We start from the raw sequence: 24,468 nt of genomic DNA, 5'->3' as shown, positions 1-24,468 counted from the left end.
TGAGACGCTTTTACAACCTTTTTGACCCTGTTGTGGAGTTTTCTGAAGAGTGTGGGAACAAGGTCACCATGGTATGTGTGCAGATCAGTTTTCCTGATTGGAACACATATATGGAATTTGGGACTGGAATAAATTGAGTAGTAAATGCGGGTTGAGATGGATGCCCACTGGGAGGACCCAAATTAGAAAGCTGTGTTTGCAATGACAATAGCAATGCTTAGATCTTAACAGGAACTCTCAAACTGAGGAAATTACTAGCTGCATAGGAAACACGTGGTAAAAGCGCTTAAGCATGTATAACTAAAAATAACCATATTAGGCATAACGCTGTATTTTAACCAATAATAAATTACGATGCTTTTATTTCCTTATACGCTCTTAATAAAAGGGGGGTCCAGATAACGTTCTGGGCCACTTGTGTAATCAAGAAACCTGTGTGTTGTCTTCATTATGCGCAGCCCATTATTTGCGGGGGGGCAAACCCGCAACTGGTGACCCCGACGTGATTCATCAGAATCAGTCTTGGACTGTCTGTACCTACTCGCCTGGAAGAGGCTGGCCTTCGACCTGTCTGAAACATGACTGGTTTCTCGTAAGTATAGATGGAAGATTCTCTCATGGGCAAGTTTGTACATTTGCAAGAGTTATGAGAATCAACCGAATCCTCCACTAAAATTGCCTCAAATGGAGGGAAATCTCTCCCTCGTTTGACAAAAAAGGAGTTAATTGGCCTTCTGTCTTAAATTTGGAAACAGTGTCCATAAAATTTCAACTTGGACAAAATTGGGGGAATATTTCCATGCGGCTCCCAGGGCCCCAGTTCAAATTTTGACTACGTGGCGCATGGTCATGGAATGATTCATTATAAATTTGATAATCAGGTGCCTGCAGAAGCAATACCTCCCCCGTACGATTCTGCAATGGCTTGCGCTCATAGTAACTGCTTTATTATAAGACAGGAAACCTCAAGAAAAGCGTTATTTTAAAAGAGAGTGTAAAAATCCAAGGAGGGGCATGTCTGTAACATCTCGCCCTCTCTTTCATCAGGGATCAAAACTCTAGTACAAAATGATTTATGTGTCTCTATTTTTTCTCCCTGTCTTCACGGAAAAGGGAGCCTGTTGTTTTAAAAACAATTTTTTTCCTTTCCTCTCACCCCCCTCTTTTTCCCCCCGGTGAGAAGGCAGGAGGGGGGGGACTGTGTTCTTTTCACCATTTTTTTTCTTTTCTCTCCCTGACGTCTCAGCCTGAGAAAGGCGTTGTAAAGGGTGATATTTGATGCCTGCAATTGCAGTTTTTAATGCAACTTTGACTTTTGGAAATTTTTGATATTCTCATACCCAATTATATTTCAGAGTATTGACTCAAATTACCTTATTTAGATTGTTTGTTTTATTTTTGAAGCTGTTTTTTTTAACTTTTTTATGTTTTTATGTTTGTGTGCACTTTGCATACTTAACAGATGGCACTAGAAAGACAAATTGATAATGAGGAACTTTCTCTGAAATTGGCTTATGAAAATGCTAATAGGGATTGTCAAAAGGTTCTTCAACCTATAGCAAATCATCCCGGGGTTATTTTAGCTGATTTCCTTCAGGCTTGTTGCATCATGGGTACAACTGACCACAAGATGGGGGCTTTTGCTGCTGCGTTGAAACAAAATGGCGCGTTTCCTGCTTCTTCTTCCTCTGCTTCTTCTTCATCTGCTTCTCCCCACCCTACTGGAAATTGTTTTAATTGTGGGAAACCTGGTCATTTCAAGGCTCAGTGCCGCGCCCTTGGGGGCGGTGCAAACAGGAACAATCTACAAAGAAGCTCCAAACCAAAAACTGTATCTTTCCTCTGGAACTCTATGCATCTTTGCTAGCATTTCAACAATTTTCTGATTAGCCTTTTAATCTCATTTTGGATGTCTCTCAAATTATTTCTTCTATCTATGAAGCTTACCTTTCTCCTTCTATTGAACCTACCTTGTTATCCCCTTTTCTTTCTCTACAAATTCTTATTTCAAAAAGACAACACTCCTTTCATATTTTTTACATCAGAAGCCATCAGCCTTTTCAAAGGCATTTATGAAACAATTTGATCTCTCTTCAACAGAAGCGGCTGCAATCATTCAACAATGCCCCACATGCAGTCATCAAGCACATTCAGTGCCTATGGGAGTAAATCCCAGGGGCACTGAATCCTGACAGATCTGGCAAATGGATGTCACCCAATATGCTTCATTTGCCCCGTGGAAATATCTATATGTTTCCATTAAAACATGTGATTAACCACTGCATTCGTACCTTTGCAATGTTGGGACGCCCAATTGTCCAACACACACACAATTGGCTTGCCCTGCGGTTCTCATGGCCAGGGAATTGCGAGCTAATTAGACTCACAAATATGCCCTGAATAAATCAAAAGAGGAAAAATGCCTCGGCCTCCCAGCCCTGCAAAACAAACTCAATCCTTGTTTATTTACTTTGAATCAATTGAATTTTTTAATTTTTAATTTGACCGCTTATCAGAGGTATTTTCAACAAAAAACAAGTTTGCCTCTTCATCTGGTATATTTACACCAATTACCAGACAAAACATGGTTAACACCGATTACTTCAATTACTTGGGGGTGGGGCTAGGCTGCTGTGTTTACATCTACAGGGTCCAGCCAAAGATGTCGTGCCACCAACCCCTGACTCCTATCCCAGAGATGGCAACGGCGACTCTACACCAACCCGATCCTGTCATGCCAGTCATCCAGTGACATGGGGAGATGTGAAGAATTTAACCACCAAAGCGCACCCGAGAATTTGTGTGCTGCAATTTTTGTGCTTGATTAATAATAACTGTATTTTGAGCTGTCATATCACCCAGACATTCGCTTGAACAACACATGAAACAAGACTTATGGGTACAGCTTGCATACATCACACAAACTGATGCCTTTTGTTTGTCTGAAGTGTATATATGGAAAATTTGCTTTTTACATGTTTAATTCCAAAACCACATCTCACGTTGGCCCAGGGTCAGGTTTATGCCTTGTATAGACAACTGCAGGGATATCCCACTCTTGATAATAGCTCCTTTTCTAGACCTTTGTAAGAAGATGACTTTACAAACCATCACACTATGAACAAAACTTACTCAGTGATACTTTTTATCTCATTTCCTGCGGAATTGTGCATCAAACGGAATAATTCTGCCACAAGGAAGCTCTCGAGCATTACAGAACCTGCACAGAAATCCTTCCACTGCCTGGCACCTGCCCTGAGGAATCATGGTCTCCAACAATCCTGTGCAAACATGGAAGGGGATGGACCTCTCTGATGCCTTTAGTGGATGGTGGTCAAAATTGCCTGGTTTGCAAACTGTAGTTGCGCTTATTGGAATGATTGCTTTAGGCTGCATAATATTACCCTGTGTTTTGCCAATTTTTGTTCGGACTATCTCCAATAGTTTGTCATTATTGGCTGAAAAAAGGGTAACAGCACGAGTTTGTGCATTGCTACACACTCGTGGCTCCTATCAACCCCTGCCTCAGGAAGATGAGGTGTCTGCAAAAGTTCCCCTCACCTTAAACAGTGAGGATGAGAACAAGGACACCACTGAACAAGCCTCTGGCAGCATCCCCTCGCTCACTGCACCCTTCGCATTAACCAACTGAGAAGGGGACGAAGAAGAGTGTCTTTAAAAAACAAAAACAGAGGAGATGTGGGAACAAGGTCACCATGGTATGTGTGCAGATCAGTTTTCCTGATTGGAACACATATATGGAATTGGGGACTGGAATAAATTGAGTAGTAAATGCGGGTTGAGATGGATGCCCACTGGGAGGGCCCAAATTAGAAAGCTGTGCTTGCGAAGACAATAGCAATGCTTAGATCTTAACAGGGACTTTCAAACTGAGGAAGTTACTAGCTGCATAGGAAACACGTGGTGAAAGCGCTTAAGCAGGTATAACTAAAAATAACCATATTAGGCATAACGCTGTATTTTAACCAATAATAAATTACGATGCTTTTATTTCCTTATACGCTCTTGATAAAAGGGGGGTCCAGATAACGTTCTAGGCCACTCGTGTAATCAAGAAACCTGTGTGTTGTCTTCATTATGCGCAGCCCATTATTTGCGGGGGGGCAAACCCGCAGAAGAAAAGAAAGCTTTGCTCAGTGGTGAACACAAAGAGATCAGGCATGGCATTGCTTCTTTATCAGAACTATTTGCAAAGTCCAATGAAGTGAATTTGCAATTACAAGGAAACGAGGTCAATTCTTATTAAGGCCGAATCTGTCATCTCTACGTTTATTTCAAAGTTAACTCTATTCAAGCGCCATAGAGGCTCTCGCGAGCGATACCAGTTTCCCAGCTTCTCTGAGCTAGAAGAGAAAGGTGGGATAGAAGATGAGGATCTTCACGGTTTTTGTGACCATTTGGACATGCTGCCTAAAGATACGTCTGAGCGATATCTTCCTTGGATGGAAATTCCAGATTGGGTGATAAATCCATTTTCAGACCCTGAGGAAGATGGGGCAGTGGAGGAACAACTCACAGAGCTGCAAAAGGACATTGAGCTGAAGCCAAAGTTTAAGAAATGGGACCAAGAGTTTTGGTTACAGAAAGACATTTCTGATTTGCACTTCCAACGTCATGTTTGGTGGAAGGGGGCTTCCGTGTGGTCATCCAACTTCTCTCCAAGCAAAGAAATAGACCCCAGATGACTGAACAGGGAGATTTAAGACTCCGGCTAAGTGACTTAAAACCAGACATTGGGAAACTGCTATCACTTCATCCAGCCCATCCATCACATAATAAGAATTTACTGAACAGTGAAGCAGTTCCTAAATTTTACTGAGCTTACTAAGTTACTAGTCCCTAAGGTTCTTGATAAACAACAATCAGACTTTGAAAGCCTGATTATCACTGGATCAGATTCAACAATTTTGTTGAATTAACATTAACTAAAAAGGTTTTCAAATTGGATTTTGAATAAATGTGCAATTAATTGTTACAGTTTTGAATTTTACTATTACTATCTTCCTTCCGTCGTGCAAACAGCCCAGTCACATGACCCCACAGCCACGCCCACCAAGCCACGCCCACAGAAGCGGTAGGAAAAAAATGTGAATTCCACCACTGGGTGGGGGGGCACTGAGGATCAGTTTGTAGCACCAAGGGGGGGGGCGGGGGGGTGGACTGAAAAGGTTTGGGAACCACTGGTGTAAATGGTGTGGGACAGCTATGGCCACCACCACCCCAGTGCCCATGCGTGCATGGCATTTTTTGCATGCTTTTTTCGCCCTCCCCAGGCTCCAGAGGCTTCCCTGAAGGCTCCGGAGGGCTTAAACCGACCCTACGTTCCTGAACTTCCGGTTTGCCCACAGGGCCGAGGTTTTGAGCTTCAGGGAAGCTCCTGAAGCCTCCGGAGGGCCTCTGAGGGGGGGACGGGGGGCTCTTTTAACCCTCCCCAGGCTCCTATAAAGCCTCTGGAGCCTCTGGAGAGGGTGAAAAATGGCTTTTAAAAAGGCTGCACTCAGCTGAGAGGGCAACCCCTCACGTGCCCTGACAAATGGCTACACGTTCCATAGGTTCGCCATCCTGAGTGTAGGGTCTCCCCTACTCAAGCAGGGGGTTGGTCTAGATGACCTCTGAGAAATCCATCTGAAGCCATTCCTGGTGTAGAAGACATTGCCATGGAGGGGAAGACCAGCTCTGTGGGAAAGACAGGGGAAGTTCAGTGGGGCATCCCTGAATGGAAGACCCCTCCCTTCTTCCCAGCATCCTTCCAACTGAGCCTCTCCCCCTCCAGAGGTCATCCAGACTGGCTCAGCAGGACTCCATCAGCCTCAGTCTCTAAGGGCAGAATTTCCCCCTCCCCTTCCTCATCTGGGGTCTCGGGGTCACCACAGGAAGAATCGGTCAGTGTGTCGTTGTAGGAATTGTCTCAAACAGGGAGAAGATTTGGGCTCCTGTCTCCAATCCCTCCCCTTGCAAGATAGCGTGGAAGACCCTGGAGAAGGGACAACACCAAAGGTATCCATGGCAGGGGAAAAAATCAGATTTCCTTGACAAGGAAGAGGCATTGTTGGTGAAAGATGCTTCATTGCTCAGGGGAACTGAACCAGCAATTCGTAGGCAATCAAACTAGGGAGGTTAGCTGTTTCCCAGGTGTGGGGAACGGATCAAAGATGTGAGCAAAGGGCTTAAAGAAATATTGAAGCCCACAGATTATTATTATCTCTTCCACCTCTTTCATGCGGGGAGGAATGAAAAAGTCAGTGGAAACGATGCCAAGAGCCTCGGAGCAGGTGGGCACGGGAGCCAAAGAGATGGGGGCACAGGTGGTTTCCTCTTCTGCTCTCCCAACAAAGGGAACCATCCAAGGAGGGAAGGCAACACCTTGGAAGTCAAGCCTGGCTTAAGGGATGGTTCTCTGGAGGGGAATCCACATTCATGGACCATGGTCCACAACCCCTACATGGGGGGCTTCTGAAAGGGGGTGAGAGCTGCCCGTCATAAGGACCCAGAAGGTCGGCTTTGGGAACTGACTGGCTCTCCTCATCCGGAGGGCTTGAAAGTGAAAGCAAAGTTTTAGAAGCTAATTGGAAGCGGAGACCTCAGGGGAATCAACCAGAGAAACCAAGTGGAAAACGAGGGAGAGGGTGGCCGGCAGAAGCTACGGAGGCTCTACGAGGGGATTGCTTCAAGGGCAGAAATTGGGACACATTGAAAGAGGCTGCAACAAATGGAGAACAGACTCATGTGAACAAATACGCTTCCATTCTACGGGTTAGGATTCTCCATGGATCCATCCCTCCATCATCCGTCCATCCGTCCATCCATCTACCCTGTTTTTCCAAAAATAAGCCCTACCTGAAAATATTGCAACACAGCATCAGCCATGAGGTGACCACGCTCGCCGCCTCCTGCACCTCAAAAATAATAAGACCCCCTCAAGGCCAAGTGCTTATTTTTGGGTCAAAAGAATATAAGACCCTGTTTTGTATTCACGGAAACATGGCATCTATTTATATCCATCCATCCATCCAATTTAAATAGCCACCCATCTCACAGCAAATGATTCTGGGTCACAAGCGGCAAAGCTAAAAACAGGAATATACTTGAAAGTATTTAAAAACACATTCAAAGCAATAAAAAAATCTTTTTAATACATTTTTTTATTTTTCTTTAAAAAGGACAAAACAACACAAACAGAACAAGAGCAAGGAGAAGAAAAAAAGAAAAACAATTTCATCAAGCATGTCGTTTGGTTACAAGTTTTTGTGCAACGGTTTTTGCAATTAAGAATAAAGTCACTGATTATCCATTAAACATAGTTAAATATTTCATTGTGTTCAAATTACCATTGGTATTCTTTCATTTGTGACATTTGTAAAAAAAACTTTTAAAAGAAGGAATATTGGGGAAAGAGCCACTTTTTTCAGTGCCCTTGTAACTTTGTCTGGGTGAACCGTTATAAGTCAAGGACTGTTTTCTTCCATGTGCTTTAACTGAGGGAGAAGGGACTCCATCTAATCAGGGGGTCAGGAAGGGACCCTTCAGCCGCTCCCAATGGGCCAGAGGAAGAAAGGGGCTGCCCCACCTGGAGGCTCAGCCATGGGGCAGAGGAGGGCAGTCCCTGAGCTGCCCTGATGAAGAATGGAGGCTTGTTGCCTGCTGGATCCTGGCCAGTTCCTCAGTTCCGCTTCAGAAGAGCCCAACGCTTCAGGCTGGGGAAGCGAAACCCAAGCGCCTCTGCGGCTGTTGGGGGTCGGAGGAAGAAGTGCTGCTCTGTCTGTCTGTGTGTGTGTCTGTGTGTGTGTCTGTGTGTTGGGGGTGTCAGGAAGAACTCAGAGAAACTCAAAACCTTGCAGGGGAGGGGAAACATGAAAAGAGCCTGGAAGTTCTGCTTTGATCAGGAGAGCGATGGGCCTCCCACCAGAGTCTGCCTGGATCTGGGGCCAATTTTGTGTGACTGTTGTGGCCAAACACACAATTGTGGGAGAGGTTCAGACTCCGCCTCCTCCTTCAGCTACTGGGGGGGGGGATCCCCAGTTCTGGCCTGCTGAGGCCAGTGCTGGGCCAGGGTGAAATTTGACCCCTCCATTCCCCCCCCTTCCCTGGAAAGGATTCAGGCCGTCTCAGGATCTACGCGCCCTGTGGGATGTCTGCCTGCTGCAGCTGGGGGAGGGTTGGGGGGGGCTCTGAGCCTTCACCTGATCAGGTATCACCAACCATTAGCTGATATTTTATCATCAGCCCTCAACAGCTGCCCAGCCTCCCATGACCTCACCTATCTGAGAGAGATCAGCCTGGTTAGCCTGAGGATGGGAGACCACCAGGAAGCACCTGGGCTACTCTATAGGCTGAAACCCCTCCAAGACAAACAGGGTGAAGCTTCAGGCCCTCCTCGAACTCGCCTCCCTCAAAAGATCCACTTCCCATTCCTCTTTTAGCCTGGATCTCTGCCCCTCCCCACTTCCTGCTGTTTGGAAGACCTCATGGGAACCCAATTCCCCTTGTCCAGGGAGAGGGGACAGGGTTAGAGTGGAGCAGAAACCCTAAAGGAGGGCAATGAAGGGGGGTCTCACCTTTCTTGGTCCTTGCCCCCACCTCTAAATACAGTAACCTTTAAATCTTTCCCACCTTCCGAGACTCAAGTAAAGCTCGAGTAGAAACGAGAAAAGTAATAACTAGCAGCCAGCACAGGTTTGTTAAAAACAGATCATCCCTAACCAATCTTATTTCATTCTTCAACATAGAGACTAAATTAGGAGACCAGGGAAATACTGTGGACGTTGTATCCTTAGACTTCAGCAAGGCATTTGACCAAGTAGACCACAACCTACTTCTTGGTTAGCTAGTAAGAAGTGGGACAGAAGCATCTCCACCAGAGGGATTCCTACCTGGCTGACAAACCCTACCCAATGAGTAGTCCTTAATGGGTCTGCGTCTACCTGGAGGGAAGGAAGCAGTGGGGCACCCAGAGGTTCCCTCTTAGGCCCAGGACTCTTCCATATCTTCATAAACGACTTGGATGAGGGAACAGAAGGGGAACTCTCCAAATTTGCAGATGACACTAAGCAGGCAGGAATAGCCAACACCCCAGAGGACAAGCTCAAAATCCAAAGGGATCTTGAGAGACTTGAACACAGGGCCCCATGTAACAAAATGAAATTCAAGGTAGAGAAAAGGAAAGTCCAACACTTAGGTTAAAAAAACAGACCAACTGCACAGGTAGAGACGAGGTGGAACTTGGCTCAATGCCAGGAACTGTGAGAGTCCCTTGGAATCCGACTGGACAATCCCTTAAATATGAGCCAGCCAAGGGTTTCAGCAGCCAAAAAAGGCAATGCAATCCTAGGCTGCCTCAACAGAGGAATAAAAGGAAGATCACGTGAAGTGTTGATACCATTTTACAAAGCCTTAGTATGGCCACACTGGGAATCCTGCACCCAGTTTTGGTCACTGTGATGTAGAAAAGATGCGGAGACCCTAGAAAGAGGGCAGAGAAGAGCAGCAGAGAGGATGAGGGGACTGGAGGATAAAACGTAGGAAGAACGGTTGCAGGAACTGGCCATGGCTAGTCTAGTGAAGAGAAGGACCAGGGGAGACAGGATGGCAGTCTTCCGATATCTCAGGGGCTGCCCCAAAGAAGAGGGAGTCAAGCTGTTCTCCAAAGCACCTGAGGGGAGGACAAGAAGCAATGGGTGGAAACTAATCGAGGAGAGAAGCAACTTAGAACTGAGGAGAAATTTCCTGGCAGTTAGAAGAATTAATCAGTGGAACAACTGGCCTCCAGAAGTTGCGAATTCTCCAACACTGGAAGTCTTTAAGAAGATGTCACATAACCCTTTGTCTGAAGTGGTGTAGGGTTTCCTGCCTAGGCAGGGGGGTGGACTAGAAGACCTCCAAGGTCCCTTCCAACTCTGTTATTCTGTTCTATTCTAAGGAGGGGGCTGGGAGGGACCCACGGATGCTGGGGAGCAGAGTGGGGGGAGAAAGGAGCTGAGACCCCCCCAAGAGAGACTTTGGGAAAGGGGTTGGAGGGCAAGAGAAGTGGGAGCTTCAAGGCCCAAATCCCTTTGGAGCCCCCAAAGCTTCTTCCGTTAAAAGAGGAAGGAGACGGGAAGCGAAAGAGGGAAACTGAGGCATTTTCAGACCTGAATCCACAAATGACACCAAAACTCCGTATAAGAAAAAGAATTTTGGCAGCTTCAGAAAATTCACTTTTTCTTCTGACTCTCAAACTTGAGGCTTTGAAGGTCAAGCAAGAGGGGAGCTTGGAGCCCTTTTGGGGAGCCCCTTAATTTGGGGAGGGGACCAAGGACCCCCCCACCCCATAATCCCCGATTCCTCAATCAGGACCCGGAGGGCGGGGGAGGGAGGGAGAAAAGGGCACTTGGAGGTCTGAATTAACTCCCCCATCTCTCCCTTTTGTGGAGGGGGAGGGAGACCCTCCCTTTGAGGTGGTCTAGAATATTCTGAGGAGGGAAAAGGGGTCTTGGGCTGAATAAGCAACTTGAGTTTCTTCTCTGCGCCGAACTAAGTCTTCTATCGGGTGAAGTCAAGGGAGGCTCTGCCCGGAGACCGGTGACGCTGCAGAAGGGAGGATTCCCATTGGTCCTCCTGCTCCTTCAGGACACTCCCACTTCCGAAGTCCGAGGGAAACTCCTCCTCCCCCAATCCAGACCCTCCGATTCCGCCTCTGGGGCTGGAGGCATCGGCGTCTTTCTCCTCTCTCTTTGGGGCGCTTGTGGGGCGGCATCCATGGCTTTTCCTGGGCTCCCCCTGATGCTGCTGGTGGGGGCGTTGGCCCGGATCCCCGGAAGCGAAGGGGGGAAGGAGACCCCCGGTAAGGAGGGGGCTGGGCGGGGGAGGAGGAGGTTGGGGGGAGGGGGAGGTTGGGAAAGACCCCCGGAGGGGGAAGGAAAGTGCTGGGCCTCCAGAGCCTCCAACAGCCTCGATCTCTGCGTGGTCTCCTCCCCCTTCCTCCCCACATCCCCCCCCAGGAGGATAGAGAGGGACCCCTCCCCCTTCCCCGATGGTAGCCGAGTGGGGGTCTCAGCCGCGGCTCTCTCTCGCCCCTCCCCAAGTGCCTGGGTGGGAGTGGGCTGCCTGGAGAGAGGAAGGGAAGGAAAAGCGAAAGCGAAAGAGGGAAAGTGAGGCATTTTCAGCCCTGAATCCCCAGAAGGAAAAAGATTCATTTGAGCAAAAGGATTTTGGCTTCTTCAGAAACTTCCACTTTTTCTTCTGAATCTCAAATTTGAGGCTTTGAAGGTCAGGCAAGAGGGGGGCTTCCGTCCCTTCTGGGGGAGACCCTGAATTTGGGGAGGAGACAAAGAACACCCCCCCCCCCACAATCCCCCATGGCTCCATCGGGGCCTGGAGGGGGAGGGGGAACTGAGGGAGGATATTGGGGGCTCTGAGTTGCTTCTCCGGATCTGGGTCCCCTTTGTGAAAGGGGCTGGAAACCCTCCCTTTGAAGGGATCTTGAGGGGCTGCAGGGGAGGATATTTTGGGATTCCCCCCCCCGTTTCTTTCCTCCCTCCCCCCCACTAGACACCCCCCCCCCCTCAGCAAGTCTGCCTTCCTCTCTGGGACTGAGAGGGTCCCCTTTCCCTCCTCCAGGGAGCGTCTTCCTCCAGTCTCTCACGGAAGACCTCCAGCCCCCCTCCCTCCTTCCGTGGGACCCTCCTCCTTTCCTAGCGGCTGGGAGCGATGGGCCCTGGAGTCCTCCTGACAGCCTTCCTCCCCCTCCTCCCCCTCACAGCCCATTTCCTGGCCCGACGAAGGACCAGGGCCGCTTCCTCAACGGAACGCAGCGGCTGCGGTTCCTCTTCAGATGAGTCTACCCACCAAAAAGGGGGGAGGGAGGGGGTTGCTGCGAAGGAGAGAAAGAGAGAGGGGGGGAAAGGTGAAAGGTAGGAAGGACCACAAACCCGGCACTAGACACAGCTCCAGAGGATACCTTGAAAGAGCACAGCAATCCAGGGATGGAAGGGACCTGGAGGTCATCTAGTCCAACCCCCTCCTCCAGCAGGAGATTGTTAAAGTGAGTTTCTGTCTTTTGACCCCCCTCATCACATGACTCCCCACTAAGCCACGCCCACAGAACCGGTAGGAAATAAATGGATTTCACCCCTGGATCCCTACGGAGATTCCCCCGTGAAGGGGGAGGGGCTGGGGAGAGGATCCGGCTGGATCAGGAGGGATCCCTGCAGATCCTCTCCGCCTCTTCCTGCCTGGACTGTCAGCTGAGGGTTTTCCTGGCTTCCCTTCGGATTGGGGTGAGTGTGGGACCCCCAAGTCCTGGCTGGCTGTGGGGCTGCCCCTCCCCACTTGTCACCACCGGTGCAGCTGTTTTGGGGGCTCCCTCCTTCCATACTGAGCGGGGGGGGGAGCCCAGAAGGACCCCTCGAGCTCTGGATCCATTTCGCTCTTCTGGAGTCTCCGCAGCTCCAGCCTGGGCTCCCTCTGGGCACTGTGGGAACTCAAAGGGCATCTAGTCCACCCTCCAGGCGCACAGAGGAAGGGAGATTGGATGAGAATCGGGGGGGGGGGATGGGGCAAAAGGAAGTCCACATTCCCCTCCGGAGCTGGTATGAAACAGGCCCCTCGAATGCAGCCCCCCCCGACTGAAATTACTCCCCCTCCCCCTTTCTCCGCTTCTCTCTCTGCGCCGAACTAAGTCTTCTATCGGGTGAAGTCAAGGGAGGCTCTGCCCGGAGACCGATGACGCTGCAGAAGGGAGGATTCCCATTGGTCCTCCTGCTCCTTCCGGACACTCCCAAGGCCGAAGTCCGAGGGAAACTCCTCCTCCCCCCAATCCAGACCCTCCGATTCCGCCTCTGGGGCTGGAGGCATCGGCGTCTTTCTCCTCTCTCTTTGGGGCGCTTGTGGGGCGGCATCCATGGCTTTTCCTGGGCTCCCCCTGATGCTGCTGGTGGGGGCGCTGGCCCGGATCCCCGGAAGCCAAGGGGGGAAGGAGACCCCCGGTAAGGAGGGGGCTGGGCGGGGGAGGAGGGGGTTGGGGGGAGGGGGAGGTTGGGAAAGACCCCCGGAGGGGGAAGGAAAGTGCTGGGCCTCCAGAGCCTCCAACAGCCTCGATCTCTGCGTGGTCTCCTCCCCCTTCCTCCCCAATTCCCCCCTCACAGGAGAACGGAGAGGGACCCCTCCCCCTTCCCCGATTGTAGCCGAGTGGGGGTCTCAGCCGAGCCTCTCTCGCCCCTCCCCAAGTGCCTGGGTGGGAGTGGGCTGCCTGGAGAGAGGAAGGGAAGGAAAAGCGAAAGCGAAAGAGGGAAAGTGAGGCATTTTCAGCCCTGAATCCTCAGAAGGAAAAAGATTCATTTGAGCAAAAGGATTTTGGCTTCTTCAGAAACTTCCACTTTTTCTTCTGAATCTCAAATTTGAGGCTTTGAAGGTCAGGCAAGAGGGGGGGCTTCCGTCCCTTCTGGGGGAGACCCTGAATTTGGGGAGGAGACCAAGGACCCCCCACCCCACCCCCCATAATCCCCCATGGCGCCATCGGAACCTGGAGGGGGAGGGGGGAAGTGAGAGAAGGGGATTTGGAGGCTCTGAATCGCTTCTCTCAATTGGCTCTCAAAAACTCCCCTTTGTGAAGGGGGCTGGAGACCCTCCCTTTGAGATGCTCTTGGGGGAGGGTGCAGGGGGTCTTTTGGGGGAGGGGGCTAGGAAACAGGTGGGATCCCCGAGGATCCCCCCAAGGGAGGGAGTTGGGCTGAAGATTAGGGGGAAAGAAGAAAAGCTGGGGCGACCCAGGGAAGGTGGGGGTTGTAGGGCTGGGAGACCCCAGGAGCCTCAGTCTAGATGTCCTCATTGTGCCCCCTCCCCATGTTCCCCTCCTCCCCAAAGGAGAGAGGGAGGGAGATATGGATATTATTACCTTCCCTCCAGCTCTCCCCCCCATCATCCCTCCCCCTTGAGATCCAACGTTCCCTGCTCGACCAGTTGAGCTTCTGCCTGCCTTTTCCCACCCTGGGAGGATGGAGGGGGGGTCCACCAGGAGGCTCCTCCCTCCCCTCCCCCTCTTTCTTTCCTGCCCCACCCCCCCAAAAAAACCCCTTCCGGCCAGCAAGTCTGCCTTCCTCTCTGGGACTGAGAGGGTCCCCTTTCCCTCCTCCAGGGGGCGTCTTCCTCCAGTCTCTCACGGAAGACCTCCAGCCCCCCCTCCCTTCTTCCGTGGGACCCTCCTCCTTTCATAGCGGCTGGGAGCGTCTTACGCCTGACTCTCCCGGAAGGTGCCCCGCCATCCTCCCTTTGCTACTGGATCCCCCCTTTGCTGGTAGCTGGGAGCGATGGGCCTTGGAATACCTCCTGACCGTCCTCCTCCTCCTCCTCCCCCTCGCAGCCCATTTCCTGTACCAGGGGAAGGCCGAGTGCCGCTTCCTCAACGGGACGCAGCGGGTGAGGTTCCTATACAGAAGGTTCTATGACCAGCAGGAGACCGACCGCTTCGACAGCGACCTCGGGGAGTTCGTGACCCTCACGGAGTTGGGGAAGGCGGATGTGGACTATTGGAACAGCGATAAGCAGTACCTGCAGTACCAGAAGGCCGAAGTGGATTCCTTCTGCCGGAACAACTACGAGGCTCTCCAGACGGGTCAGATGGTTGGGCGGAGAGGTGAGTCCGAGGGGAGGGGGGGAGTTTGGGGGGAGGGGATGTGGGGACCCCCTTTTCCTTCCCTTCCCTTGAGGGAGACTCTCCGGGGTGAAGTTTTCCTCCTTAGTTCTCCTCCTCCTCCTCCTCCCTCCAATTCTCCCTCTGACCCTCATTCATTCCCACAACTCCCCCCTTCTCCTCCCCCCCTCAAGGACCCCAAACCTTCCCCTCCCCGGAATCTAGGATCCCTTGGATCCCCCCAAGAGATCACATCTCTTCATCCACCAACCTTTAGAACTCAGGAAACTAAAGTAAAATAAATAAATACATGAAACTAAATCAACAAATTACAATTAAATAAATAAATGAAAAATTAAATAAATAAAAATCTAAATATTAATAAAATGAGCAAATAATAAAATAAATATATAAATAAATACATAAATAATAAAATAAATAAATAAACAATAAAATAAATACATAATAAAATAATAAAATGAATACATAATAAAAACAAATAAATACAAAATAAAATAAATACATAAATAATAACATATATACATAAATATTATAATAAGCTAGGAGGACGAAGACATCCATCTAATAGGATATCAGAATTAGGAAACGAATGAATAATATTCTCTCAAATTTGACAGATTGTTTGAAATAGTTTTGCCACCAAAGAGGATGTTTTCCTGGAGATAATAATCCCCTGATTGATAATATTCAGCATTTAATTATTTCTTACTATCAATTCAACATTCTTGTCATCCGGCACATTTGAAATAATTCCCATTCCAGCAATATTTACCATGGAAATTTCCTCCCTTCTACTAATTTATCTAATGGTTTTTCATAACTCCTGAAAGTGCCTCAGTCCCTTTGCCTTTGTTTCTCCCCAGCTTTCTCCCCCTAAGCAGGATGCATTTTTCTGATAAATTCAACATAGTGATCCTGAATTTCATTGGGATTCATATATTTCCTTCCTGTGAAATCCCTCCTCACAAAAGTATTATTTTTACTGCCATGAAAACATTTCAGAGGAGAAGCAAAGAATATTAAATCTGTTTTTCTTAGTCCCTTCGCCTTCGTTTCCTTTCTTTGAATAAATATTCCGTGCATTTAGGGCAAATTGTTGGTCCGGCTGCAGTTCAGGAGACCTGAAATCACTGGGTGTTTCTTGAGTCTCTTTGGGGGGATTTTCTCTTCCTTTTTCTTTGACTTCTGAGCTGACTTTTCTCTCCGGGGAGATCCGGGCGTCTCCTTCCCCCGAGGGGCCAAAGCTTTTCTCTGGCCACCAAGAGAGGCTCTCAGCCTTTCCTGAACTCTCCCCAAAATCAATTCAGCCTCCATTTCTCTGGGAAAAATCCCCTCTGAGTCTTTTTTTTAAAAAAATATTTTATTAACAAACATATAAAATGCACACACACAAAACTTAGGCGTACAACAGATTTACACAGTGCAATACAAACAGGAGCTTCCTGTTCTTTCTAGTAGCAATTATCTATCGATAGCGCTAACCTTATATTATTTCCCATTCAATTGTATTTCATTTGAATTTCACCATTCTTAACTTTCTTTTTTTACTCATAACTATTATTTTTGAGTTTTGTTACATTCCTTCATTGATTCCTGTTTCTTTCCTCCATCCACCTATACCATTTATCCCATATCTGGTAGAATTCTGATTCTTCTTTTCCCTGAATTTCTTTAGCTAATTTGTCCATTTCAGCACAATCCATAATCTTTCTTATTATTTCATCTTCGCTTGGAGTTAGTTTGTTTTTCCATTTCTGGGCAAAGGCAATCCTTGCCGCCGTAGTTATATGTAGTATTAAACACTGGATTTCTTTTTTGTATTTCGCAGACATTATTCCTAATTTAAAAAATTCAGGTTTCCATTCTATTTTAACTCCCGTTATTGCCTCCAGCCAATTTTTCATCTTTTTCCAAAGTTTTTTAGCCTCCTCACAGGTCCACCATAAATGGTAATACGTTCCATGTATCAATTCGCATTTCCAACATTTTGGGGAGGTATTTGTTGATATTTTAGCTAACCTTGTTGGTGCCAGGTGTCATCTATAAAACATTTTGTACTGGTTTTCCTTGTATGCAACTGAGAGAGTCATTTTTAAATTTGTTCCCCAAATTTTTTCCCATTGGTCTAATTCAATATTATATCCAAAGTTCTGCGCCCATTTTATCATTTGTTCTTTCACAATTTCCTCTTAAATTTTATACTTCAGGAAAAATTTATATAGTCTCCCTATCATCTTTCTATCTGAGCTTTGAATAATTTTATCCAATTCGTGTGGTTCTGTTTCGATGTCATATAATTTGGTATCTTTATTGTATTTAGTTTTGATTTGAAGGTCAGTTAGCCAGTCAACTTTCATGTTCTGTTCTGCCAATTCTTCAATTCTTTTTAAGTTTCCCTGTCTATCAATTAAGTCTCTATATCTTAGCATTTTGTTCAAATCTATCAAATTTGGATGAGTCCTCCTTTCTGTTGGTGATAGCCAATTCGGAATTTTCACATGGTGGTTTTTTTTTTATTTTGAGCCATTTTTGCAATAACGCTCTTCTAATTGAATGATTTTGAAAGTATTTGTGTGTTTTATAATACAATACAATACAATACAATACAATATAATACAATAGTAGAGTTGGAAGGGACCTTGGAGGTCTCCTAGTCCAACCCCCTGCCTAGGCAGGAAACCCTATACCATTTCAGGCAAATGGCTATCCAACATCTTCTTAAAGACTTCCAGTGTTGGGGCATTCACAACTTCCGGAGGCAACTTCTGTTCCACTGATTAATTGTTCTCACTGTCAGGAAGTTTCTCCTCAGTTCTAAGTTGCTTTTCTCCTTGATTAGTTTCCACCCATTGCTTCTTGTTCTACTCTCAGGTGCCTTGGAAAATAGTTTGACTCCCTCTTCTTTGGGGCAGCCCCTGAGATATCGGAAGACTGCCATCCTGTCTCCCCTGGTCCTTCTCTTCACTAGACCAGCCATGCCCAGTTCCTGCAACCGTTCTTCCTACGTTTTATCCTCCAGTCCCCTCATCCTCTCTGCTGCTCTTCTCTGCCCTCTTTCTAGGGTCTCCGCATCTTTTCTACATCGTGGCGACCAAAACTGGGTGCAGGATTCCCAGTGTGGCCATACTAAGGCTTGGTAAAATGGTATCAATGCTTCACGTGATCTTCCTTTTATTCCTCTGTTGAGGCAGCCTAGGATTGCATTGCCTTTTTTGGCTGCTGAAACACTCGGCTGGCTCATATTTAAGGGATTGTCCAGTCGGATTCCAAGAGACTCTCACAGTTCCTGGCATTGAGCCAAGTTCCACCTCGTCTCTACCTGTGCAGTTGGTCTGTTTTTTTAACCTAAGTGTAGGACTTTCCTTTTCTCTGCCTTGAATTTCATTTTGTTACATGGGGCCCTGTGTTCAAGTCTCTCAAGGTCCCTTTGGATTTTGAGCTTGTCCTCTGGGGTGTTGGCTATTCCTGCCTGCTTAGTGTCATCTGCAAATTTGGAGAGTTCCCCTTCTGTTCCCTCATCCAAGTCGTTTATGAAGATATGGAAGAGTCCTGGGCCTAAGAGGGAACTTCTGGGTGTTTAAAAATTAAAAAAAATGGGACTTCTGTTGGGTGTGTGGAGGAAATGATAGGCAGTGATGATCCCTGCAGCCTGGAACAGCTGATAGGTGGAATTCTGGGAGGTTTTTAAGAAGAGGTTGGACAGCCACATATCTGAAATGTTACAGGGTTTCCCTCCTGAGCAGGGGGTTAGACTAGAAGACCTCCAAGGCCCCTTCCGACTCTGTTCTTCTGCTGTGGGATTTGCCTATTTTGACGATTCTGCCCTTTTGATGAGGTCACCTGATCCCAACCAGGAAGGATTTAGGTTTCCCCATTTTTCAGGATCCCTTTTCATGTCTTCCTGCAATTTGCTTTGGAAGATGACTCCAAACACCGTCCCAAAGGTCTTTTCTCCAAAGGCAACTGGACTTTGGTTTTCCTTCAAGACATTTTCCTTCTCATCCAAGAAGCTTCGATTCAGGCACTCAGAACTGAAGAAAACTCTCGGATGAGAAGTGAAATGTCTTTTGGGAGGGAAAAAAGCCCCTTTGGGACACCCATGACCTGGACTGACTCAGAATCTCCACAGACACTCAAAACACAGAATATTTTTAAGAGAGAAAAGGAGCCTTGAACTAACCAACCTGTGTCTCTCATGTGCCTCCTTCCCCTCCTTCCCTCCAGCCAAGCCCACCGTCACCATCTCCCCCACCAAGATGGAACCCACTTCCCCCAACACCATCCTCCTCTGCACCGCGACGGGTTTTTACCCCATGAAGATCGAGATCCACTGGCTGAAGAATGGCCAGGAGGAGAAGGAGGGCGTGGCCTATGGGGAGGAGCTCCAGAATGGAGACTGGACCTACCAGCTGCAGGTGATGCTGGAGACCCAGCCCCAGCGAGGAGACGTCTACACTTGCAAGGTGGAGCACGCCAGCCTGGAGGCCCCCATCACCGTCCAGTGGGGTAAGCCCCTCCCGTCCTGCTCTGGGGACCCCATCCTGCCCTGAGAAGGAGGAGAGACCCTCCCTGTAGAGAGAATAAGAATGGACCCTCCTGGGGGAAGGTGGGCCTGATCCTCCTGCTCAGGTGAGGCTCCTTCTCCTTCCCCAGAGCCCCGTACCTCCAGCACTGCCAAGAGCAAACTCTGGACGGGGATAATGGGAGCTGTGATAGGAGTGGCCTTCTTTGCGGTGGGGCTCTTCTCCTACCTGAAGAGCAAGAAAGGTGAGTCTGGGGGGCTGGAGAAGAGGTTGTGGGGAGGGGACCACCTAGGGGAGGCCTCTCAGCAGGTGGCCAAGAGGGTCTCCTTGAGGAATATTTTTGGCAGCTTCTCTTGTTTGAGGGGCTATTAAGGGAAGATCATGCAACCTATTATGGGCTATCGAAGGGGAGGGGGACCCTCTGAGTCCTGCAGCCCATGAAGGGTCCTGATTGGGTCTTTTTCTCCTTCCAGCAATTCCCATCCAACCTCCTGCAGGTGAGTTTTTCCTCTTCCTCCCTCATCTGAACTACTCCTAAAAGTTATAGGTGGGTTTTTTTCAATTCTTTAATTGTTCCTTTTAAAAAAACATGCCTGAACAATATTCCACCCCTGTGGCTATTCTAAAAGGGGTGAGTCCCATGCTACTATGCACTGTGTCATTGAAGGCCACTTCAGCAAATGTCAGGAGATGTTCCCAGATAAATTGCTGATAATTAACATAAGCATCTCAGGTGTTGTTCTATCACTTTGTTAGCTTGTTCTTAAGCACCTTTCGTACTTGGATGGAAGGTGGAGCTGAGCCCTTGAGATGACCCTATCAACTTAATGAACTCCAACTTCCAAAACTTCACCCTGAACTAGACACCCCTCCCCCATCCGAGGTGATCCTTCTTGGCCCCCCCTTCAGACTCATTTGGGCTCATTAGTTGGAACCTTGACAGGCTCCTCTTCCTGACCCCCCCCTTATCCTTGTGAGAATTCACACAATTTCTGGCCAAGTGACCTCAGTCTGCACCTTTTTCTGCCACCCCCTTTGTAGCCCCATCTTCTCTCTTCATATGGAACGTCTGCAGGGAGTGGGGAGGGGGATGCCCTCTTGATTAACCCTTTAATTAAGTCAGGGAGAATTCCAAAATCCTCTGGAGATGAAATGGGGAGGAATCCCTCATCCATCCCAGCCTTTTCGTCCTACAATGGGCACATTCTCCCTCTATCTGTCCCTGCCTATCAACCACCCCCCTGCAGTGTGGGTCTGCCTTGGGGCTGGGGTGCTAAAAGGGAAGATAATATGATTTTTACACTAAATATTTCTCTTTATATCCTAATTTTCTTCCCCATCTCTTTTTCTACAGCACTCATGAATTAATCCTGCTCTCTGATGCAAAAGGAAATTATTTCTTTAGTAGCTGATGATTCTTTGTCCTGTTTGCAACCTCTGAAAAATGGAGGCTGAAGGTGGCAGGTTGGGGAGAGGAGGAGAATGTCAGCCTGGACCTTCTCCTGCTGAGATGCCCTTCCCCACCAAGCATCCTTTTGGGGCCTCCCTTTCTTGGGAGGGAGGGTTGGAGACGATCTAGACTGCCCCTAGGAATGCTGGGTGGACCTGTCCCTCCAGCCCCCTCCTCTCCCCTGGCTTTGAACCCACAGCAGCTTCATCTACATTATTCTTCCTACGAATCACTTCCCTTCGCTTTGCTATAAAGGAATAAACTTCTGATGTAAGAAAATCCTGCAATTCTTCCTTCCTTCCTCTTCCTCCTCTTCCTTCCCCCACAGGAGGCTCCTCCGTCCGCTGCCTCTGGATCAACCGGCCTGGCTGCTTCGGGTCAGAAGCCAGAACTGGTTTGGGTGGGCAGATCCAGGGAGGGGAAGGGGCTGGACCCACTCCTGCTCAAAGGCTTCCCTTCCCCTCAAGCCCCCTCCTGAGGAGCAGAATGCCAGCAGACACAGTTGTCTCCAAGCACTTTTGGGGAGACATTGGTGGCAATTTCCCCCTACATTCACCCAGCCATTTGAGCCAATTTCCCTCCTTCACAACCGGAGGCTCCTGCCCCATTTTGGCACCCAACGCCTCCCTCCCTCCCTCCCTCCCTCCCTCCCTCCCTCCCTCTTTGGGACTCAGAATCTAATGGCATGGGGTCTCCTGCTTGATGGTATAGATGGTGATGGGTCTCCCCTACTCGAGCAGGGGGTTGTTCTAGATCAGCGGTTCTCAACCTGTGTGTCACAAACCCTTTGGGTGGGGTCAAATGACCTTTCACAGGGGTCTCCGAGGAGCCTCCCGTGGAGAGGCTGGTGAGAAGCCGGCCCGAAGGGAAGGAGCAGCTCGGGCTCCCCGCGTGGTGGAAGGAGAGGTGCCAGAAGACTGATGGGCTTCCCAGCAGGCCAGTCCAGCTGGCCTCCCATGCGGACGTTTTTCAGCGACTGGTCCTGCCCAGGAGCTGCTACGGGGCGCACGCCTTCGCCGGGGTTGAGCTGCATCAAAGGGGGAGGCTTGAGTAGCGAGAAGGGCAACGGCTGAGGAGAGGTTGTGGCGGCCACCGAGTCTCCACCTGACATCGCTTCCCCCCTCTTCCCCCAGCACAGGCCTGGCTCCGCTGAGCCGGCTCTGCTTAGTTCCGCCGGGATCCGAGGGGGAGACCGTTAGCTGGAAACCGAACAGAGAAGGGAAGGGAAGGGAGAGCAGACTGGGGACGCGGGAGGGGGAGGAGGGGGTTACTGGTTGGAAGTCTGCCAGTTGGGATCACCGGGAACCCAGCTGGAGGAGGAAAGAGCAAAACCTTGGGCCGGTAGGGGAGGGGCTTCTGCTGCTCTCACCGAAGGCGGCCGAGCGCCCAAGATCACACGCACGCACGCACACACACACACGCACACACAGAGGGGTGGGGGGGGGGGGAAGGTAGGAGCCGGAATGGAGGTGAGGCTGCTGACCCAATCGCGCAATCTGCTCTCCGCCCCGAGAAGGCACGAGTCTCTCGCCTCCTTTTGCCATTCCGCGTCCTTTGCAGGCAACTCGGTGTCGGGAAGAGCTCCAGCCCTTTTCTCGCGCTCATCTCTTCCGTGCGTGCAAGCAAAATACCCTCCTGGACCAGGATCAACCACGCTGCACAGGAGACTCCTCAGCGCCAGGCTCATGTCAGCGTGAGCCTCGGTCCCCTTCGTGTTGGCTCGGAAGGAGGAGAATGGAGAGCAGCAGCAGCTGGTTGGGTGCCGGGAGGGAAGAGCTCCGGTTCTCCTGTGCTGCACGGGGCTCTCCTTGCGCAGGGCTCTGGAACTCTTCCCTCTCTGCATCCAGAGGCGGCTGCTCCGGCTCTTTCCTGAGCCAACACGGAGGGGACCGCGGCTGAGCTGAGTCTGGCGCTGAGGAGTCTCCTGCGCAGCCAGCTACTCGCTTCTCAGTGGCGGCAGCGGAAGGAGTCGCTGTCCCCGCCGCCGTCATCCCGGCCCAGGAGGGTATTTTGCTTGCACGCACAAGAAAGAGATGAAAGAGAAAAAGGGGAGAAAGAGAGCTGGAGAGAGAGAATGGGAGAGAGGAAAAATAGAGGGAAAGAAATTAGAGGGAGAAGGGGGAGAGGGAGAAAGAAATGAAAGAGAGCTGAAGGGAGAGAATGAGAGAGAGGGAAAAGAGAGGGAAACAAATCAGGGGGAAAGAAAGGAAGAGAAAATTTCCTTTCCTTTTTCCTTTCCTTTTTCCTTTCTTCTCTTTTCCTTTCTTTTTCTTCTTTCCCATTTCCTTTCCTTTCCCTCTCCCTCCCTTCCCTTCCTTCCTTCCTGGGGGTCTGAGGGAGAGGGAGGGGACCCTTTACCTCCTTGCCCCCCCTCCCCAACATCTGCTCTGATGGCAATTATGGCTAAAAAAATTCAGGTGCTCAGGCATGAAAATGTGCCACTCAAACACTATACTTTTCCACACACACTAAAAAAAAATTAGAGTGAACTTTGATTGTAACTTATTCTGGTATCTAACATATTCAACAGAGGGAGAAAGGACTAAACTAGAGAATTCCGATAATCAGCTTGTTTGAGGATGGTTACTTGCCATTGGTGTTAATTTTTAGCCACCCCATGGATAGACTTTATCTGGGGAGACCCATCCTCCTCCTCCTCCTCCTCCTCCTCCTCCTCCAGGCCTACTCAACAAAGTCCCTCCCCCTCCATGCTGGTCCCCCTTTTCCTCTCTTTCCTCCCAGCTTTCCTCCATCAGAGCCTCCCCCAGAGAGCAGGGAGGGTCTCCACACAAAGGGACTGAAGGGGCAGAATTTGGGTCTTTGAGTGACATTTCTCCATCAAAGATGAATTTGAGCAAAAGGATTTTGGCTTCTTCAGAAACTTTCACTTTTTCTTCTGACTCTCAAATTCGAGGCTTTGAAGGTCAGGCAAGAGGGGGGCTTCCGTCCCTTCTGGGGGAGCCCCTGAATTTGGGGAGGAGACCAAGGACTCCCCCCGTAATCCCCAATTCGGGGCTTGAAGGGGAGGGGCAATTGAGGGAGAAGGATATTGGGGGCTCTGAGTTCCTGCCCTCAGTTGGTTCTCTAAAACTCTCCTTTGGGAAGGAGACTGGAGACTCTCCCTTCGAGAGGCTCTTCTGGGGGACTGCAGGGGGTTTTTTTGGGGGAAGGGGATAGGAAACAGGTGTGATCCTCACCAGTCATCCAAAGGGAAGGAGTTGGGCTGAAGATTCGGGGGAAGAAGAAAAGTTGGGGAGACCCAGGGAAGGTGAGGACTGAAGGGCTGGGATATCCCAGGAGTGTCTGTCTAGATGTCCTCATTGTGCCCCCTCCCCATATTGTAAGTTGGGGGTATGGATATTACTTTCCCTCCAGTCTAGAAAGTTCTGTCAACCCCTTCCCGATTAAATCCCTCTTTTCCTACCGGCTGGGAACGATGGGCCCTGGAGTCCCTCCTCACAGTACTCCTCCTGCCCTTCACAGTCCATTTCCTGCACCAGCAGAAGTGTGAGTGTCGCTTCGTCAAGGGGACCCAGCGGGTGAGATACCTGGACAGGCACTTCTATGACTGGCAGGAGTTTCTCCGCTTTGACAGCGACCTCGGGAAGCACGTAGCTGTCACAGAGGTTGGGAAGGTGGATGCGGACAATTGGAACAGCAATACGCAGTTCCTGCAGTACCAGAAGGAAACCTCTGATGGAAACTCCTGGAGCTTCTGGGGTTAACTCGTTTGGAGCTTGCTGCGGGCCTGCATCAAAGTCAGATAAGTCTTCCAATATTCTCGGGCTTGAGTTGGATGTGGAAGGACTGCTATTTTGTTTTGCGAGATTTTGACTAGTTCTTGCAGC

General features: G+C 49.3%; 2 protein-coding genes across 4 annotated transcripts in view; one reads left to right on the top strand and one right to left on the bottom strand.

The window, feature by feature from the left end:
- Window positions 1-24,468, bottom strand: part of LOC309382524 (uncharacterized protein) — a gene marked incomplete at its 5' end in the record, with an annotated part of 469,143 nt that overhangs the window by 128,004 nt on the left and 316,671 nt on the right. The gene's annotated exons all lie outside the window — the stretch shown is intronic.
- On the top strand, window positions 10,718-20,888 carry LOC309384822 (rano class II histocompatibility antigen, A beta chain-like). Of its 3 annotated transcripts, none has more exons than XM_081938629.1 (6): window positions 10,718-10,840; window positions 14,357-14,629; window positions 18,872-19,153; window positions 19,301-19,414; window positions 19,644-19,667; window positions 20,525-20,888. In XM_081938629.1, exons 1-6 carry the CDS (start codon window positions 10,756-10,758, stop codon window positions 20,536-20,538), a joined length of 792 nt encoding a protein of 263 aa, XP_081794755.1. In that variant the 5' UTR covers window positions 10,718-10,755; the 3' UTR covers window positions 20,539-20,888. The 3 variants fall into 3 exon arrangements, with proteins under 3 accessions (XP_081794755.1, XP_081794756.1, XP_081794754.1); XM_081938628.1 differs by lacking the exon at window positions 10,718-10,840 and adding an exon at window positions 12,672-12,983; XM_081938630.1 differs by lacking the exons at window positions 10,718-10,840; window positions 19,644-19,667 and adding an exon at window positions 12,666-12,983.

This window comes from Natrix helvetica, assembly GCF_964273705.1.
Source record: "Natrix helvetica genome assembly, chromosome: 1".
Classification (NCBI taxonomy): Eukaryota; Metazoa; Chordata; class Lepidosauria; order Squamata; family Natricidae; genus Natrix; species Natrix helvetica.
This window is presented reverse-complemented; position numbering and strand designations above follow the sequence as displayed.